General features: G+C 39.3%; 2 protein-coding genes across 2 annotated transcripts in view; both read right to left on the reverse strand.

Moving 5' to 3' along the window:
* Positions 1–402: 402 nt before the first annotated feature.
* On the reverse strand, positions 403–2,584 carry LOC130909034 (musculin). The gene is made up of 2 exons (XM_057825082.1): positions 2,297–2,584; positions 403–547 (listed from the first exon to the last, which is right to left on the reverse strand). Exons 1-2 carry the CDS (start codon positions 2,582–2,584, stop codon positions 458–460), a joined length of 378 nt encoding a protein of 125 aa, XP_057681065.1. The 3' UTR covers positions 403–457.
* Positions 2,585–9,317: 6,733 nt separating this feature from the next.
* trpa1b (transient receptor potential cation channel, subfamily A, member 1b) overlaps positions 9,318–20,139 on the reverse strand; it is a 33,276-nt gene continuing 22,454 nt past the window's right edge. The window contains exons 13-27 of the mRNA XM_057825159.1: positions 19,969–20,083; positions 19,736–19,902; positions 16,630–16,720; positions 16,507–16,566; positions 16,341–16,433; positions 16,206–16,276; positions 15,986–16,142; positions 15,817–15,906; positions 12,628–12,797; positions 12,429–12,558; positions 12,183–12,365; positions 12,033–12,101; positions 10,060–10,161; positions 9,862–9,980; positions 9,318–9,649 (exon numbers count right to left, since the gene is read on the reverse strand). Of these exons, the coding sequence (XP_057681142.1) occupies positions 9,436–9,649; positions 9,862–9,980; positions 10,060–10,161; positions 12,033–12,101; positions 12,183–12,365; positions 12,429–12,558; positions 12,628–12,797; positions 15,817–15,906; positions 15,986–16,142; positions 16,206–16,276; positions 16,341–16,433; positions 16,507–16,566; positions 16,630–16,720; positions 19,736–19,902; positions 19,969–20,083 (1,831 nt within the window). The 3' untranslated portion in view covers positions 9,318–9,435. The remainder of the gene's footprint in view (positions 9,650–9,861; positions 9,981–10,059; positions 10,162–12,032; positions 12,102–12,182; positions 12,366–12,428; positions 12,559–12,627; positions 12,798–15,816; positions 15,907–15,985; positions 16,143–16,205; positions 16,277–16,340; positions 16,434–16,506; positions 16,567–16,629; positions 16,721–19,735; positions 19,903–19,968; positions 20,084–20,139) is intronic.

The following is a 20,139-nucleotide window of genomic DNA, read 5'->3' on the forward strand; positions in this document are numbered from 1 at the left end:
TCAATTATGGTTTTCCGATCTTGCACTTACTTATTTCCCCACAAGGTGTCAGTGACGTAACACCATATTTCAAAGTCCTCGTTGCATAGAAAAGCATGAGAATGAGTGCACTCTATCCATCCCTATCGTCACCTTGTTAAGCTGATGGATGGCACCACTTAAAAGTACATTGGAGCCTTTTTCTGTTTGTGCCAGTGTGAGAAGGAAGCTCATTAAAAGTCTCTCGAGGGTCACCTCGCCTTGCTCCCAATTGTGGGAATCTCACCAACAGCTGCGAGTTGAACACCCGCTCGATGAAAAACCTTTGATAACCGTAGAACCAGAGCCAACCTAAAGGAGCAAATTTTGTTTTATTTTTGGTAAAAATGCACGTGAAATCTCAACAAGTCCAGCAATAGGTCATTCGATGGCAATTGTCTGTGACGAATATCAACTGTGAGCAGGTCTACTTCCAATTTCAGGCCGTTGCGCCACAAAGTCTCGTCCTGGTCTTGGAACAAGAGTCTCCTCTGTCTTCCGAGTGTCCTGATGTCTCAAATGGCCACGTCTGCAGGGGAAAATGTTACAAGTGGGTGTCGGTAACTCTTTAGCTACCATTGACGGCAATAGAGATCCAATCCATTTTGACATGGCATGGCAGCGAGTGTTTTTAACATTTATTCTTTTACTATCTACCACAATACTTCAAATAATATACAGTAGGGCTGCAGCTATCGAATATTTTAGTAATCCGATTAATCAAGTAATCGGATAAAACAAATTTTTTTTTTAGGTAAAGAGCAATTATAAATACAGATGAGAAAACAAGACATTTCATCTAATATTGAACCATTTTCAGTCAATCAATGTCTTTATTTTCGATGTACATTGTTGAAAACAGCCAACAGCCTAATTGCATCTCGAATGTGACTAAAAAAAAGGACTAATTCACTTAAAAAAAACTTTTTAGATCTTATAAAAAATATATATATTTCTTACCTAAAAATGTCATTACGCTTGATAACACACATCACTTAAAAGTTAGGTGTTTTTCCCACATGTTTCAATTGAATTTCCACTTGTGTCAAGCTATAAGTTCTAGTTAAGTTTTAAGTTTGTCTGAACTTTAAGTCCTGATAGGATTTTGAGTTTTTGCAGTGTTCAAAATAAATGCTGTGCTGTATTGGAGTACATTAGGTACCAGTGCTACTTGGTGTTTTATCCAGCAATGACTACTGAGCTAAAATTGACAGTTAGCATTATTAAGTTTTATTTTACATCGTTTTTATTTCAATCACTCTACAGCGCTGTTTTCACAGATTAAATAAAGCCTGTATGTAAGAGTTAGCCACGTATCGACAGTGGTCATAATGAATAGAAACCTAGCCCTCCGCAGGGATAACGTTACTTGAGCGAGTCACAGTAACGTTAATCTTATTTATGAGCGCTGTGAAGTGTACTGCTTTAAGATGTTTTATTAATGCTGCCAAGTCGGTCATTTCACATCTAGTTCTACGTACATGTGATATCTATGATACGCATCAGACGCTACTTGCTACCACCGTAGCAACATGCGGGCGTAGTTTTTAGCAACGTCGGCGCAGTAAGTTTTTTTTTTTTTTTTTAATTGCTTCTTCCTCTATGCACGTGATGTCCGCGCGTTGTCCCGCATTAAAAGTAGTCCGGGCAAAACATGATGCTTAGAGCTGGCAAAATTAAACGATTCCTCGAGGTGAATAAAATTACTCTGATCAGTTTTTAAACTCGAGTTGCTCGAGTATTCGTTTCAGCTCTAATATACAGTACATGTACTAGGATTGGCATTGAATGAAGGTAAGATCTGAGGTGAAAGAGTGATACTCAAAATGTGGTATTCTTTCTTTTCTGTGCAAACTATTTGAATTTGTCAAATTGGCACATTTTTGTGAACTCTGATGTTTTTTGTTATCCAAATTTGGGAGTATTTTTCAAGTTTCTCATTTTTATCTTGAGACATTTTGAGTTTACCTTGGGATACTGTTCTACCAGTCATACCATTATTATTTAAAATGTATTTATTTTCCTCCTTGTAGAATAAGAGCTTTATATGAAATTTGAACATTATCTGGTAATATTAGGACTAAATTTAGAATTTAATTTTTGGAAAATTATTTTTTGGGGAGGGTAATACAACCTTCTTTCTTATTAAAAAAAAATAGAGTGTTAAAGTGTATATTTAAGGTAGGTGGTCTTTGGTGTTAAAGGTTTGCCAAGCACAAATGCATGAAGGCACTAAGATTTGAGCAAATGAAATTGATTTTGAAGTTTGGCGGCGTACCAGACTTGTGCTCGTCACAAAGGTGTCATCCAGCGGTTGGTCCTGTAGCAGTCGCCTAAGGTGCGAGATGTAGCTTGAAGCCAGCCGTAGTGTGTCCAGCTTGGACAGCTTTGTATCTGGAGGCACCCAAGGCAGGGTGGTCTTCAGCCTAGAGAAGGCTTTGCTCAAGACTCTCATCCTGGCCCTCTCACGAGCATTGGCTGCGTCCCTCTGCGTCTCTTTTAATCCGCGTTCTCCTTCCTCCTCGTCCCAGCCGGTGGACATGGCCACCTGCTCGTCAGGTTCCATGCTCACAACGATTAGACGTTAACAGGGCGAACCCGCAACGCTAAAACAATCCTCCGACCAGGCTACGGCTGTCATTTAAGAAAGCTGACATCTGTGCAACACTTTCCCCTCCCACTTCTTGAGGAGACTTGGCCACTTTCTCCAAAGTTAAACAACTAGATGGGGTGCAAGGGTTACATTGCGGGTTCATTTTCCTGACCAAGAAAGTCAAAGGCAAACTTTTCATGTGAAGCTAAACCGATATAGCCATTCACAGCCAACCAAACTGGCTCCTCTCATCCACTTTAAATGTAAGACTTTTAAATTATATATTGTCTTAAGTCGGTAAAAGTTTTGAAATCTCAGCTTCATCACTGTTACCGTTTTACACCGCCCCCTTGTGGATAAGGCACATTCACCAGAAGAATCAACGCAATGAATTGTAGCAGTAGACCGTGATATACTAAAGTTTCAATACCTTAAATTTGATGTAATGTTTTTTTTTTTATTATTATGTTTTTGAGTCGGTGATAGAAATGTATTGAAAAGCTTATCAAAAGCGTCTAATCCTGAGGGAGCTTTCACAGAGGGATCGTGTTTCCACACACCAGAGCAGCTGTTTGCTGTTCCCATGACATCTGGCGCATTGGCATGACCGGCATAACATCTTTTTTTTGTGTGTTGTTGCCTTCTTTACTGTACTTCTGGATTCTTTTTAACGCCCCATAAAGCACAACAAGAATTATTGTGGAAGAGTGGACATAGTCATATTTGTAGTGGCACACGACTTGCAACTGGAGTATGAGATAAAGAAATGTTTTTGGCAAGATTGATGAAATAAAGCGGCGATTTAACGTTTAATAACACTTGACACCCTGACTCAAAGGCTGCATGACCATTTGTCCATCAGCAAAGACTTTCAGGAGGGACACAAGTGCAATTAAGCTTATGATGTAATGCTATTTTCATCCAGTTCTCATCACTACAAGCTGTAGCTCACATTGTTGACAGTGAACTAATAATGAACGATCATCAAAACAGAGGCTTGTAGGTGTTTAATGTCACTCCAAGTTGAAGTTTAATGTCAAATGAAACAGAATTATATGTTTGTGATGTCTGCTTAACTTAAAGCAGAAATGTGAAGTAATTTCATAACATGCCAAATAGGGTCACAATTAAAGTAATTAAACATTGTCCAACAAATAAAGCATTAAAAAATAATTTATATGTTGTATATTTAACAAAATAATCGCGTTTCCAAAGTTGGAGCCTGAAAGGGGATGAACCCGGAAGTGATACGTCACACTGGGAACAGCGATGGCAGCTCCATACATACGGCCGCCATACAAAGCCCTTCAAACAATGATTCAAACAACGATATAAGCGATAGATCGAGCGCAAGGGAGGAGATCCAAGTTTTTGAAGAGTTGGAGGAAGAAGAGGAGGTTGGAATTTTATGTTGGACCTAACATGTATTAGCCAGACGCTAATCAGGATGCAAACAATGTGCCTAGACTACCTGACATGGAATGGAGACAAGACCCATCAAGATTACAAGATTGGTAAGATATAGGCTGTTATTATTTTTATGATTTGAAGATGCAGGCATTTGCACATAATTTTATGGTTTTGTCTATCTGATGACATTGTTAAAAAAAATATTAATCAGACTTCATGTTCATTTTGGCAGATCCGGCAGCTCTCATGCATATAAAATAATAATATAAAAACGTTGGGGGGATAGAAGGAGATGAGTTGTTGATGGCTTTCTCCACTTTATTGTGGCAACAAGAAGAAAAAATAATAGCGGACTGCCGCCACATTCGACCGCGAAGTTTTGCTTCTCGCTGATCTCCTCCTCGCTTCCTACTACTCCAGCGTCTCTTAAACGGATCGTGCATAGTGTCTTGTTATGAGCTTTTTGTTTACAAATGTATCGAACACACGACGTGCTGACAACTTTGTTTCTTTATTAAAACAAGGAGCTAACAGTACGAACACAGCTTGGGGCTCTCGGCAGGAAGTGGCGTCTAATGGCGTGAGGAAATGTAGTTTTTTCACACAAGCGAATAGATTACAAAGCACCACTTGAGTGTTGTCCCGAGACTACATTTCCCATGAGCCACTTGCGTGGTTGCTGATTCGCTGCCAGACATTAAAACCAACACGCTTGTTGTTGTCACCTGTCAGCGGCTCTTGTACGTAAAACACAAACTAGAAGGCTATCAAGCGATCACCGTGAAAGAAACGCCAAACCGTACAAATGCAATGCAATGCTTGAAGCATGAAGGTGGAAATACATAATACAAATACAAATAAATGTGCACAAACCCACCGGCGGTGTGTGTCTCTTACGGCAACGTGACCGTGAATTACCGCGACGCTGACCCGCTTATATGCACATTAAGAGTGTGACAATATCTCGATACAGCGATATATCGCGATATTTTGCAACCCGATGGGTTATCGATATGCTCCCGCCAAGTATCGATACTTTTATTTAACATATTGGCCATACAATGGAGTATGGATGCTGTAAACTGCTCAATGTTTGCTGAGCAATTCCTTGGCGGTCCACTAGGGGCGCTCAGAAGTGGCGGTGAGGGTAAAGTGCGCACAAGTTGTCTAGAGAAGGAGAGGTAGCTCCAAGTGGGTTGAAAAAATAAAAAAGCTCCGTGAGAACGGTGGAGGAAAAAATGAGAAAAATATTGCTACAAATCACACATGGGGACACATTTTAGATTTTACACCAACAAGAAAGGAAGTAAGGTGAACAAGGACTTTGCTGTATGCAAGAATTGTCTAAGAAAAATAAGTTTCACTGGGAGCTGGTGACGTAGTGGACACCGGAGTTTGTGAGCTTCGCTTTCATCACTTGAGGTAAGAAAGTTTTGCAATGTAATTGACTTTTTAATTTACATGTATTATTTTGATGACATTTGATGTTGAATGATATAAAATAAACCAGGACCCTAAACTGGATGAAAATGAATATCGAACAAGCCCACATGAATTTACCGATTTATTTGATATTATTTCAGAACCACTTTCCATCTAGTTTACTACACAAACTGTTATTACTGTCATTTTGATACAATAAGCTATAAAAATGGTTTGAATAGGTTCCAAGATATATAAAGTGATGTGCATGATAATTAATGTAGCCTACATATTAAAAATAGGTATTTATTGAATTTTTAATTTCTATACATTCAATTCATATATTTTTTTAATTCAATACTTCCAACACAAAAAAAATCTGGATTTCAACTCAAGCACTATGAAGTAGCTAATATTTTTTGTTTTATTTTGTTGTTTTTAAGGTGAGGAAGACTGTGACTGAGCAAGTCTGACATCTTAAATGCTGAAGCAGATGGCGGAAGTGCTCAAACCAAGCAACAAAGGTCATATACAAAGAAAAGACCCACCAGTTTTATCATTGCCCCACTCCAAGCTCAACTGCTGACACCTACGGCACTTTTTATTTTATTTTATTTTTTTTAAAGATTTAAAACTTTCAAGAAATTAAGGGTGCCCGTCATCATGATCTCTCAAAGTGATATCAGTGGTCGTGGTTTGTTTCCTCTATATAAGCAGGGGCACAATTTGCAGTAGATTTATATTTTACAGCAATGTTGCACAGAAAAGGTGTCACTGTTTAATAAATGACTTAAACAGTATTTTTTCAAAAAAATTTTTTTTTTAATCGTTTCAACAGTTGTATCGTAGAATGTCATGTATCCAATTTCTGACCAATATATCGATAATCGCTGTATCGTGATATAATCGTTATCGTGACCTTGTATCGCGAATCGTATCGTATCGTGAGGTCCCCTGAGGTTCCCACTCCTAATGCACATCCACACACATAACCCTTTCCCGATTGACAGTGGATTAACCCTTTCGGACAAGATCGTAGATGACGCACAATTTAAACACGCTTAACCTAGCAAACGCAACAACAACTATGATCGGGGATCGCCTCGGCTAACGTCGCTAGCTTATACTGTTCATTCCACAACAGTAGGCAGCTCTGCTTTGACAAAATCATCAGTCATCTATCCAAAAATCACTCTTACTTTTTGGCAAATCCTTGATCATAAGCAGACCGGTTAATGAAACAGGCATCTTCGAAGTGTTTGCAGCAGAGAACACTACTCGATGATGGCGTGAAATTCATTCACTTCGTGCGAACGAAAGATGTCCATTTATATGCCCTGCTATCCTTTGACCACTCATACAACTTTTCGTTTGAGTGAGAACAAAACATCGCCACACACCGCCGTGGCATTTTACCGAGAAGCAATGCAACAAACAATACTGTTCTATGGCGGACTTCCCTCGCACTTCCCGGTGTGACGTAATTTCTGAAGATTTCCGAAGATTGCCGAAGAAAAGCATTTTCATTGTCAAGGGCGTTGCTATGGGTTAAACAAAGAATCTGGAAGGGTTGCGTTAAAAAAAAAAAGAAAATATGCTTATAATTGTTTAGCCATTGATATTATTCAAAAACATGGTTGGCCAACCTTAGTTCACATTTCCGCTTTAATGCCATCGCAAACTGCAAAGCGCCGTTGAAATGCTAACGCTAATGCTACTGTTAGTCATGGATTTAGAAGAAATGGATATTTAAATACAAACAGTTGAACAACACATAAACACAAGTAAGCAAACAGTACTCACAGCTATCTACTTACAAAATTGAATATAATAGTACGGAATCTTTCTGAGCAACTGCGTCAAACAAGTACTGGTCTTCTTTGTTTATTTCTAAAAACATGACGTTATACTGCCTTCTGGTGGCCAAGGTTGGAACAGCAGAAGAAGCACAAACTTTTTAATTGTTTGCATTCTATGTAATGATACTTTATAAGGTGTAATATAGGGAGTGTTGTTTTACTTTATGAAGAAAACTTATTGCACGGGAGCATTTCCGTTAATGTCACTGAGACGAGATTTTCTGTATGAGTGTGGTCAGAGAATGGATTAAACTTGTATATCAAGGCACCACTGTATGTTAGAACAGCAGAGGTATCAATTTTACCCACTCTTTGGGATGATTCATTGAAACTTAAAGGTTTACAGGCTATGACTAATGAAACATTTACTCTGCTGGCCAAAAGATAATGCTTAATTTCTCCCAGAAAATGATTGCAATTACAAATGCTTTGGTAGTAATATCTTCATTTATTTTGCTTGCAATGAAAAAACACCAAAGAGAATGGGAAAAAAATGTTAAATCATTATCATTTTACATCAAACTCCAAAAATGGACCTGACAAAAGTATTGGCACTCTTTGAAAAATCGTGTGATGCTTCTCTAATTTGTGTAATTAACAGCACCTGTTATTTACCTGTGGTACATAACAGGTTGTGGCAATAACTAAATCACTCTTGCAGCCAGTTAAAACGGATTAAAGTTGACTCAACCACTGCCCCGTGTCCTTGTGTGTATCACATTGAGCATGGAGAAAAGAAAGAAGACCAGAGAACTGTCTGAGGACTTGAGAATCAAAATTGTGAGGAAGCATGGGCAATCTCAAGGCTAGTTCATCTGCTAAGACCTGAATGTTCCTGTGTCTACCTTGCGCGGTGTCATCAATAAGTGTAAAGCCTATGGCACTGAGGTTAACCTCCCTAGATGTGGACGAAAAAGAAAAATTGACGAGAGATTTCAACAAAATATTGTGCGGATGGTGGATAAAGAACCTCGACAAACATCCAAACAAGTTCAAGCTGTCCTGCAGTCCGAGGTTACAACAGTGTCAACCCGTACTATCCGTCGGCATCTTAATGAAAAGGGACTCTACGGTAGGATACCCAGGAAGACCCCACTTCTGACCCTGAGACATAAAAAAGCCAGGCTGGAGTTTGCCAAAATTTAGCCAAAAACTTTATGGAACAATGTTCTCTGGTCAGATGAGACAAAAGTTAGAGGTTTTTGGGGGGGAAAAAACAAGGCCTTCAAAGAAAGGAACACGGTCCCCACAGTCACACATGGCGGAGGTTCCCTGATGTTTTGGGGTTGCTTTGCTACCTCTGGCACTGGACTGCTTGACCGTGTGCATGGTATTATGAAGTCTGAAGACTACCAACAAATTTTGCAGTATAATGTACGGCCCAGTGTGAGAAAGCTGGGTCTCCCTCAGAGGTCACGGGTCTTCCAGCAGGACAATGACCCAAAACACACTTCAAAAAGCACAAGAAAAAGGTTTGAGAGAAAGCACCGGAGACTTCTAAAGTGGCCAGCAAAGAGTCCAGACCTGAATCCCATAAAACACCTGAGGAGAGATCTGAAAATGGTAGTTTGGAGAAGGCACCCTTCAAATCTCAGAGACCTGGAGCAGTTGGCCAAACAAGAATGGTCTAAAATTCCATCAGAGCATTGTAAGGAACTCATTGATTGATACCGGAAGCGGTTGTTCGCAGTTATTTTGTCTGAAGGTTGTGCTACCAAGTATTAAGCTGAGGGTGCCAATACTTTTGTCTGGCCCATTTTTTGGAGTTCTGTGTAAAATTATAATGATTAAATTTTTTTTTTTCATTCTCTTTTGCGTTTTTTTTCATTGCAAGCAAAATAAATGAAGATATTACTACCAAAGCATTTGTAATTGCAATCATTTTCTGGGAGAAAGTGAGCATTATCTGACAGAATTGCAAGGGTGACAATACTTTTGGCCAGCAGTGTATTTGTTGGATGTAAAATTTCAGGTTGCGGGTGGGTCGGGGGGTGCGGGGGTTGCCAACTGTAGCTAAAGTTCTTACTATTAGTTTATACTATTGTGAACCTGGTTAGCTACTTTGGCTAAACGTTAAAAGGCAATGCACATTGATTTTTGGTTCCTACGTGTAGCTCTCTAAATATGGACGTCTTATTTATGCTTGGACTCGATTGCCTTCATGAGCGGCACCCAGCGGGACACGCCAGCGACGCTGGTGGTGCGCCTGGTCGCCCGCTTCCAGTTCGCACCCTGAACTGTAACTGGCCCATCGTGCTCGTCCGCTTCAGCGGTGATTTCCATCTTCTGGATGATGAGTTTGAGGAGGTTGTGTTGTTTCTCCATCATACTGAACATATCCTTCAGCCTGCAGAGCAAAATTTTAAAATCCATTTCATACAGGTATCATGCTACTAGATTGTTCGTAATGCAGTCAGGAAAAATGTAATAGAGACTGACTGGAGTGGTGTCATGACCACACTTTCCACTAATGCATCAAAAACTGCAGTTTGGCTTTTACGTGCATTCAGTAGAATTATGTTCACGTGATTGTAGTAAAGAAATTGATCTTTTTATGACCTGCTCTTTTGCTTTTTGAGCTCAGTCTCCAGCAAGGAGCAGCTTTGCGACGCCACTTTCGTTCGCTTCCACTCGTCATTGGACGGCCCGCTGCCTCCGAGGAGGTACATTAGAGCTTTCTGCGGTAGAAAAAGGGAAATCAGTGTAATAAATCAACTGAATGCATTCTATTCAGATGTACGTGGTACGTGTGTCTACCTTGGAGCACTTGCGGTTTGGGTAGATGACGACGGAGCATTTATCCGCTCGCTTGATGAACCAGTAGGGAAGCTTGTCTTCCAGGGCGGTGTGGAGATCGATCTGGTATAGAATAAGATCATCTTTATTGTAATTTTTAGAGTTGGTGAAAATGTGACAAATCTTCTATTTAGTCTTATGTTGTAGCTCACAGGTGTTTGTTCTTTGGTAACAATGTGTTATTAATTTAAAAATTCCGATGGAAAGCTTGTTCATTGGCGCAAAATTAAATAATTATAATTTTACACAAAACTCCAAAAATGGGCCGGACAAAAGTATTGGCACCCTTTGAAAAATCATGTGATGCTTCTCTAATTTGTGTAATTAACAGCACCTGTTACTTACCTGTGGCACAACAGGTGGTGGCAATAACTAAATCACACTAGCAGCCAGTTAAAATAGATTAAAGTTGTCCTGTGTCCTTGTGTGTACAACATTGAGCATGGATAAAAGAAGACTGAAGAGCTGTCTGAGGACTTGAGAAGCAAAATTGTGAGAAAGCATGGGCAATCTCAAGGCTAAAAGTCTATCTCCAAAGACCTGAATGTTTCTGTGCCTACCGTGCGCAATGTCATCAATAAGTGTAAAGCCCACGGCACTGTGGCTAACCTCCCTAGATGTGGACAGAAAAGAAAAATTGATGAGAGATTTCAATGAAAGATTGAGTGGATGGTGGATAAAGAACCTCAACTAACATCCAAACAGGTTCAAGCTGTCCTGCAGTCCAAGGGTACAACAGTGTCAACCCGTACTATCCATTGGCATCTGAATGAAAAGGGACTCTATGGTAAGATGACCAGGAAGACCACACTTCTGACCCAGAGACATAAAAAAGCCAGGCTGGAGTTTGCCAAAACATACTTTAGAAAGCCAAAAACGTTTTGGAAGAATGTTCTCTGGTCAGATGAGACAAAAGTAGAGCTTTTGGGGAAAAGGAATAAAAATAGAGTTTACAGGGGAAAAAATGAGGCCTTCAAAGAAAAGCACACGGTCCCCACAGTCCAACATGGCGGAGGTTCCCTGGTGTTTTGGGGATGCTTTTCTGCCTCTGGCACTGGACTGCTCGTGCATGGCATTATGAATTCTGAACAAATTTTGCAGCATGAAGTAGGGTCCAGTGTGAGCAAGCTGGGTCTCCCTCAGAGGTCATGGGTCTTCCAGCTGGACAATGACCCAAAACACATTTCAAAAAGCACGAGAAAATGGTTTGAGAGAAAATACTGGAGACTTCTAAAGTGGCCAGCAATGAGTCCAGACCTGAATTCCATAGAACACCTGTGGAGAAATCTGAAAATGGCAGTTTGGAGAAGGTACCCTTCAAATCTCAGAGACCTGGAGCAGTTGGCGAAAGAAGAATAGTCTAAAATTCCAGCAGAGCATTATAAGCATCTCATTGATGGATACTGGAAGCGGTTGTTCGCAGTTATTTTGTCTAAAGGTTGTGCTACCAAGTATTGGGCTGAGGGTGCCAATACTTTTGTCCGGCTTATTTATGGAGTTTTTTGTAAAATGATAATGATTTTTTTTCATTCTCTTTTGTTTTTTTATTGCAAGCAATATAAATGAAGATATTACTACCAAAGCATTTGTAATTGCAATCATTTCCTGAGAGAAACTGAGTATTATCTGACAGAATTGTAGGGGTGCCAATACTTTTGTCCAGCACTATAGATAGATTTATGAACAGACTCCAGGTCCAAGTTACAACCATACAATGCAAGGAAAAGAGCTGCCATGATTAAATCGACAGCTAATCAATTGAATCAAATGAATTGACAACTTTTATGAGAATCGATTAATATGTAGGTCTTCGAGCTTGACTGAGGAATATATAAATTATATTTAAAATTTAAATTCAATGCGAAAAACATGAAGTCGATGCACATGACTTTCGCGGGCCGAAAAATAAGCAAAATCCTCCTCATAAAACATACCTGCATAGCTATTCTTTTCATGGCAGCATTTCTTTGTACTTCTGCGATGTCTCCAACCGCTAAACCGATCTACATAAAATGGAATGATGGAAAGCCACACATTATCCCCATGCTTCCTTATTGCATTACAGCATCCGGGGACATGCTTACCAACAGATTTATGAGCACGATTGGCATGGTGAGAACGAAGCTGAAAAAAATCATGTACGTCAACCAGCTAAATGGAAGGTCTCTGTTTAGATATGGTTCCAGGATGTTGTTCTGGTAATTAAGTTCGCCCACCATCATGACAAACGTTTGCATCATGGACAGCGGCACGTTTTCAAACTCTTTCTGAAAGATAGAAAGAGGAAATCAAAACCATGTGTGTGATGAGTTTTCACAAATTTGTTTTACCCGGTCAAGAAGTAGCGAGTGGAAAGCTAACGCGAACGCCAGCAGGAGATAGAAAAACAACATCACAATGCGAATGAGCGTCCGGCAAATCTCGCCGAACATCACCACGTAGATGCCAATTCCCTCGAACCTGCGGGAGTATGACATGAACAAATTCATCCGATTTTGACAAAACCTTCAGAGGAAGCGACCTACTTACCTCTGGAGGTACAGGAGGAATCCAAGCCAGGAGTTAAAGATTGCTATGGCTCCTGCTTGCCAGTACCATGAGCCTGGCGCGTTGAGCATGAGCGGGATGACGAAGAGAAGACAGCTTATAGCCGTGGACCAGTCAGATTGATTTGTGTAGTCCTTTAAGTAGTCCCAACGCTAATAGGAAAAACAATTAAGTGACCATACTGTATAGTTGTGGTGTCAAACTTAAGGCCCAAATGCCAATTACGGCACACGAGACAGTATTTTGCTGCCCCTTACTTGACAAACGTCATTGCCCCTGCCTTTTTAAACCTTTTTTGTGGAGTACTTGATCTGACCCACACTCACTCAGTCTATAAGTCCAGTGCCCCCTGAAAATAATAGTTTAAACCCCTGATTTTTTGCAGCCATTTTTGTTTTACAATGTCCAAAGTTTTTGTCAAGAAAAACTCAAAAGACATACAGCGAAGAAAATAAGTATTTGAACTCCCTGCTATTTAGCAAGTTCTCCCACTTCGAAATCATGAAGGACTCTGAAATTTTTATTGTAGGTGCATGTCCACTGTGAGAGAGACAATCTAAAGAAAAATACAGCAATCACGATTCATGATTTATTAACAATTTATCTCTGTGATACAGCTGCAAATAAGTATTTGAACACCTGTCTATCTGCTAGAATTCTGATCCTGAAAGACCTGTTAGTCTGCCATTTAAAAGTCCACCTCCACTCCATGTATTATCTTGAATCAGATGTTTGTGGAATTGTTTGTGGTCAGTAGCAGCATAAAGACACCTGTCCACCCCATACAATCAGTAAGACCCAAACTTGTAACACTGTCAAGACCAAAGAGCTGTCCAAAGACACCAGAGACAAAATTGTTCACCTCCAGAAGGCTGGAGAGGGCTACGGAGCAATTGCCAAGCAGCTGGGTGAAAAAGGTCCACTGTTGGAGTAATCATTAGAAAATGGAAGAAGCTAAACATGACTGTCAATCTTAATTAGAGTGGAGCCCCATCTAAAATATCACCTCGTGGGGTCTCAGTGATTCTAAGAAAGGTGAGGAATCAGCCCAGAACTGCACAACAGGAGTTGGTCAATGACCTGAAAAGAGGTGGAACCACCGTTTCCAAGGTTACTGTTGGTAATACACTAACGTCATGATAATATTAATAACTGACGTCATGATTTGAAATCATGCATGGCACGGAAGGTTCCCCTTCTTAAACCAGCACATGTCAAGGCCCGTCTTAAGTTTTGCTATGACCATTTGGATGATGCAGAGGAGTTATGGGAGCAAGTTTTGTAGTCGGATGAGAGTAACATACAACTTTTTGGTTATAATTCAACTAACTTTTTGGAGGAAGAAGAATGATGAGTACTCTCTCAAGAACACCATCCCTACTGTGAAGCATGGGAGTGGTAGCATCATGCTTCGGGGGTCTTTTTCTGCGCATGGGACAGGATGAGTGCACTTTGTTAAAGAGAGGATGACTGGGGCCCTGTATTGTGAGATTTTGGGGAACAACCTCCTTCCTTCAGTCAGAGCATTGAAGATGAGTCGTGCCCAGGCAATGACAATGACCCGAAGCACATGCCAGGAAAACTAAGGAGTGGCTCTGTAAGAAGCATAACAAGGTTCTAGCATGGCTTAGCCGGTCTCCAGACCTAAGCCCAATAGAAAACCTTTGGAGGTAGCTCAAACTCTGTGTTTCTCAGCGACAGCCCAGAAACCTGACTGATGGGTGGGCCAAGATCCCCTCCTGCAGTGTGTGCAAACCTAGTGAAAATCTACAGGAAACGTTTGACTTCTGTAATTGCAAAAAAAAAGGCTACTATACCAAATCTTAACATTCGGTTTTTTTTTCAGGTTTTCAAATACTTATTTGTAGCTGAATCACACAAATACATCGTTAAAAAAATCATACATTGTAATTTCTAGAGGCGTGCGAAATTTCCGATTCTTAGATTATTTGCGATTCGGCCATGGAAGATTCGAGAACGATTCACAAATATCCAAATTCCGATTATTGAATTATACCCGGTAAAGCAGAAGTAAAACACAGTCAGCGCGGTCTTTGGGACGCAATGAGGAACGGACCGAGAGTAAATATCATGTTTTCAACTCATGCCGCTAGATAAAAAAAAAAAAACAATCATACCTGACTGCGGCTGACAGCCGCTACAAACAACGCCCAGTTGCTAGTTGCTACAAACCTACGGCTACAGTAGATATCATATATATGTAGAACTAGATGCAAAATGACAGACGACGTCGGTGTTAGAACTTGTATTATTGAACAGAGATGCGAAATGACAGACTTTCCGGCGTAAGTAAACAGCCGCCATCTTAAAGCAGTAGACCTCTCTAGAAGGCTCTCTTGTAGCGAACCTAATTAACTTTTTTATCTAAAATACTCCTAAATCGGCAGAATCTTGTCTTGAATCTATCTTTAAATGATGAAATAGTTTTAAAACTTTGACAAAAGTAACAGAAGGGAAATTATGGAATAACGGGAGCAATTTTAACAACTGTAACCATTGATTCACAACATTGAATTAATTGAATGTAGTTTAAAGCTGCTGTTACAGAATGGGGACTGGAGTTTTTTATTTACTGTTATTTTTGTATATTTGTTTACTGTTATATGTTAACTTGATACTAAAATAGTAGTTTGGTTTAGCCTGAGAGGATTTTTGAACAATTTTGGAACTAATCTACAAAACATTTTTTAAAAAATAAATAAAAAGGAGGGGTGTGCATCAGTAATCGTTTTATAATCGAATCGGAGCCTCTGAATCGTAATCGTAATCGAATCGTTAGGTGCCCAAAGATTCCCAGCTCTAGTAATTTCTTTATTTTTCTATTTAGATTATCTCTCTCACAGTGGACATGCACCTACGATGAAAATTTCAGACCCCTCCATAATTTCTAAATGGGAGAAATTGCAAAATAGCAGCGTGTTCAAATACTTATTTTCTTCACTGTATTTAGTACTCCACTTATGCACATATCACATTCAAAGGGAAGGAGAAGCGCCACTTTGATTGGCGGTGAATGTTGAACAGCACATTTTAAACAAAATTTGTATTTTTACCAATTACGCAGGCGCTCAAAAGTGTACCCCTCTATTGTTTCTAGTCGTAGAAATGTAAACTGTCCCTACTGTGAAACAATCACAAGTTTATTTTTACCTGTTGTATAATTTGTAGCACTTCCTTCACTATGGCGTAGACGTTCATGACCAGGACCATCACCATACAAACGGACAGGAACACACTTTGCTGCTCAACACAAAGAATAAGGTCAAATACCGGAAACGAGATCACCTTAAAGCAGCCTGCCACTTGATTCAAAATGTACCTCCGCAAACGACACAGGCACCATGGTGATATTGTGAATGCCTGTTGCCGTGATGTTCATGGTGGGCCTCATGGTCACAATGAGGTGAGTCAGCGGCAGTAGACCCAGTAGGTATATGAACATGTTGAGAAGATGCGCCTTGCTCCCGTACGCCACCCTACGGGATTGATACAAATATTTGTGGCTAGCTCGACTCGGTAACTAACTACGAAACACTTACCACTTCATGGAAAGGTACTTTTTGCACACAGGGTGGTTTAGAAGCCCGAGTCGGTTGTACTTCACCATCGTCTGGGAGAAATGAGATTATTCAGTTTTTCTCCTGGGTGCTTAAGCAGCCATCTTTAGTACTAACATTGAGAGCGGCTAGCGGTTGAACCCGGAGCAACTTATCCCCTTTCTTTTGCATTTCTAAAGGAGCTTGCAGCCACTTGAAGTCATACTCAATCTGTAAAACATAAAATTCCTCATATACTGTATGGAGCTACGGTAGGATAATATTATTAGTGCGGTTGAATTACGTGGTAGTTGTGGCAATTGGGATCATCGTCTGACTCCTTCACGCAGCAGTCCAACAGGTGCTACACAGTAGAAATGAATGTTAAAATGTGTAGTGTTTATCTAGTAATCATTAGGAAACAAACTTTGTAGGTCTCTGGAACGTATTCAATCATATCCATGATGGGGCATCGTTGGGATCCTCCGGGTTTAAACCTAGTCAATGCCTCTGCACACCTGCCAGAAAAAAAAGACTTAACTTACAACTAGTACAACGTACAACTTTTTGGTTCCCCTTCTGTTGCTGTGCATGTTTCGCCTCCATGAGATAATGCAGTCACACCAAAGGGAGCTCCAAAAAAATGTCTCCCCACTTAGCGCATATTTTAAGTGCTTTAATGTTATGATGGTCTAGTCTCATTAATTGATAATGAGCTTTCAAAACTACAGTATATTGCAGTACTTATTGTACCATGAGTTGTAACTTATTTGCTGCAAGTAACTGCAAAAGACGTGTCAATTTCGGTGAAAGAGTCGATTCCTTGAGAATATGGAACTGTTACATACCTGCAGAGGTGAGTAGAGTAGCCAAAAATTGCACTTAAGTAAGAGTAGTGTTACTTCAAAATAGTATTACTCAAGTAACAGTAAAAGTAGTCATCTGAAACAATGTACTCAAGTACAAATAAAAAAGTAAGCGCTGAAAAGAATACTCAAGTAATGAGTAAAATTGTGAGTAACTGCTTATTTTTGTTTAAATTTTTATTTTTTAATAAACAATGGTATTTTTTTTTTGCTCTCAGCACAAACTTATCTATATGAATGGTTGTTAACATGTTACGGTACAATAACCCACTACATAACCACGCTAAGCCAAAGCAATACAAATGTATATATATATATATGTTAGGGCTGCAGCTATCGAAAATTTTAGTAGTCGATTAATCGATGGACTAGTTAGTTCGAATAATTGAGTAATCGGATAAGGAACATAAAAATTAAAATACCTGAGCTGAGGCTCAAACGGTATAAAAACGTTTTTAAAAAATGAGGATCTATGTATAAAAAAAGAACAATTGGCTAACTTGCATAGAAAAAGTCCGCTAGCTTAAATGCTATAAAATACGAACGTTTTTTTTTACAATGCCCTTAACAAATGGTTCAGACATATTATCCCACAAAAAACGGCTAAATATACCAATAAACTAAATTATGAATATATTTAAAAACATTAGCTCAAACAAAAACTTAGCTTACGTTGGTCTTAACAGGGAGCAGTTGGATTCAGCCTTGTGAAAAGAGGCAGACCAGAGGGCAGTGTATCCACCCTAATCAATTAAAGTAAATGCAAACACTTTCAAAATAAACCATTAAAACGCCATTTTCATTAAACGAATTCTCGAAGCAACAAAATTTAATTTGAATATTTTCTTTCTAATCGAATACTCGAGTTAATCGATTAATCGTTGCAGCACTAATATATATATACTACGACTGTCAAATGATTAAAATTTTTAATCGAGTTAATCAGTGCTTAAAAATGAATGAATTGTAATTAATCGCAATCCAACCATCTCTAAAATATGCCATATTTTTCTGTAAATTATTGTTGGACTGGAAAGATAAGACACAACACGGACATAAGCATTCAACAAACATACATTCTTTCTGTTAAAGGGATCCACGGATAGAAAGACTTGTAATTCTTAAAAGATAAATTTGAGTACAAGTTATAGTAATTTTATATTAAAACCCCGCTTAATGTTTTCGTTTTAATAACATTTGTAAAATTTTCAATCAAAAAATAAACTAATAGCTCGCCATTGTTGACGTCGCCGAGGGGGACGTCACATGGGCTCCCTGCCATTCTTCCACAGTGTCTTTAACTACGTAAGGTAATGATTGAAATACACCACAAGGTGTCAATGGCGAGTTTTAAATTAGAGATCTAGCCAAGGCAAAGTCTGAGTAAGGTTTATGTGTATTTTGCATAGCTATTTTGATTGGGAATGCCAGTTCTCTTTGCATTGAATGCTTTTCTTTTTGTGAACATAATTTTTTTGAGGGATAGGAATATTATTTTTGTTGTGCTTTCACTAAATGATACTGTAGCGACTTAACTGTTCCGCTTAAATGCATGATGGGAAGCTGGGCAACCATAACTGTCAATGGTGGCTGCAAATGGTATACAGTTTGTTCTGCGTTGAGTTCAATAAAGTGTGTTAAGAAAAAGATCGTCTCCTGTGAGAGATAGGAATATTATTTTTGTTGTGCTTTCACTAAATGATACTGTAGCGACTTAACTGTTCCGCCCAAATGCATGATGGGAAGTTAGGCAACCATGACTGTCAGTGGTGGCCACAAATGGTATACAGTATGTTCTGCGTTGAGTTCAATGAAGTATGTGTGGCCACTTGCATTTCTCTGCCTTTTCGCTCTCAATGTGCTAAAACGGCGTCATTGTTAACTGTTTGAGGAAACGCATGAACGGGTCATTCCATGCATGAGTTAATTGCGTCAAATATTTTAACGTGATTAATTTAAAACAGATTAATTACCGCCCGTTAACACGATAAATTTGACAGCACTAATATATATGTATGTGTATATGTATATATACATATCATTGAATTCCGAGAGAAAAAAAGACAGAAATGAAGCATTATTCTTCCAAACGGCATGAGTTCCTCCTAGTGGAAAAAATAGTTCCTAGTTTCAGCAGTGAATAGTTCCTTCTTAGTTAGTTATGAAATTAAAAGAATCATATCTCCGGTTTTCTGTGGTCACTCGGTGCCAAATAAAAACTGGGAGTGTTGTTTAAATCTGTAAATTTTTGAAGTAAATCTTTTGAAGACGCCATGCTATTGAACAGGCTGGCGTGATCATAGAACAGCAAGTTTGCGTCTGATTGGTTTAATGGAGTCATGTGATCATAGTTGCGACGTCTCATTGGTGAAATAAGTAGAGCCACTCTTGGCATCGCAGGGGGAAAAAAATCTAATATGTAGAATAAAAAGGAAGTCTTGTGTAGCCCAAAGTAGTGGAGTGAGAGTAGCGTTTTTTCTTCACAAACCTACTCAAAAGTAAAAAGTGGCTAAGTTAAACTACTCTTAGAAGTACAATTTTTTCAAAAAGTTATTCAAGTAAATGTAACGGAGTCCATGTAACGCGTTACTATCCACTTTTGCATTCCTAATATCTACAGTATATGCTGATATATATACTGCACATGTGCATGTAGTGTGTACGTACCGCTCACTGTCAATGACGGCATTGACGACATCTTGCTTTCCATTCTGCAGGGCTTCATGAAGAAATGACGTGTCGGTCTTGTTCAATAAAAACTCTGCCCCCCGATTGACCATAAGCATGGCAGCCGCCACGTGGCCCATCCTCGCCGCAATGTGGAGGGCCGTGTTCTGTCAAGTCATGTGTTTTTGAGATTAATTTTTCAGGTGATAAGACAAAAGAAAGCTCTACTATACCCCATCTTCATCTGTTTTATCCAGCAGTTTCATATTGGCTGATAATATAATATCCATAGTTTGTGTGTATCCCTCAGAGGCCGCGTGGTGCAGACAGGTCCAACCTTTGTAATCACTAAAAATACATTTAACCAGAAATCAGCTATGTGAGATACTACATCAGTGATTTTA

Source organism: Corythoichthys intestinalis, chromosome 20 (genome assembly GCF_030265065.1).
Source record: "Corythoichthys intestinalis isolate RoL2023-P3 chromosome 20, ASM3026506v1, whole genome shotgun sequence".
Lineage (NCBI taxonomy): Eukaryota > Metazoa > Chordata > Actinopteri > Syngnathiformes > Syngnathidae > Corythoichthys > Corythoichthys intestinalis.

Excerpts from the sequence above, each read along its gene's own strand:
- LOC130909034 (XM_057825082.1), bottom strand. The coding sequence starts at position 2,584 with ATGGAACCTGACGAGCAGGTGGCCATGTCCACCGGCTGGGACGAGGAG. Across the intron at positions 548-2,296 it reads TTGTGACGAGCACAAGTCTG|ACGTGGCCATTTGAGACATC; the intron begins GTACGCCGCCAA and ends TTTCCCCTGCAG.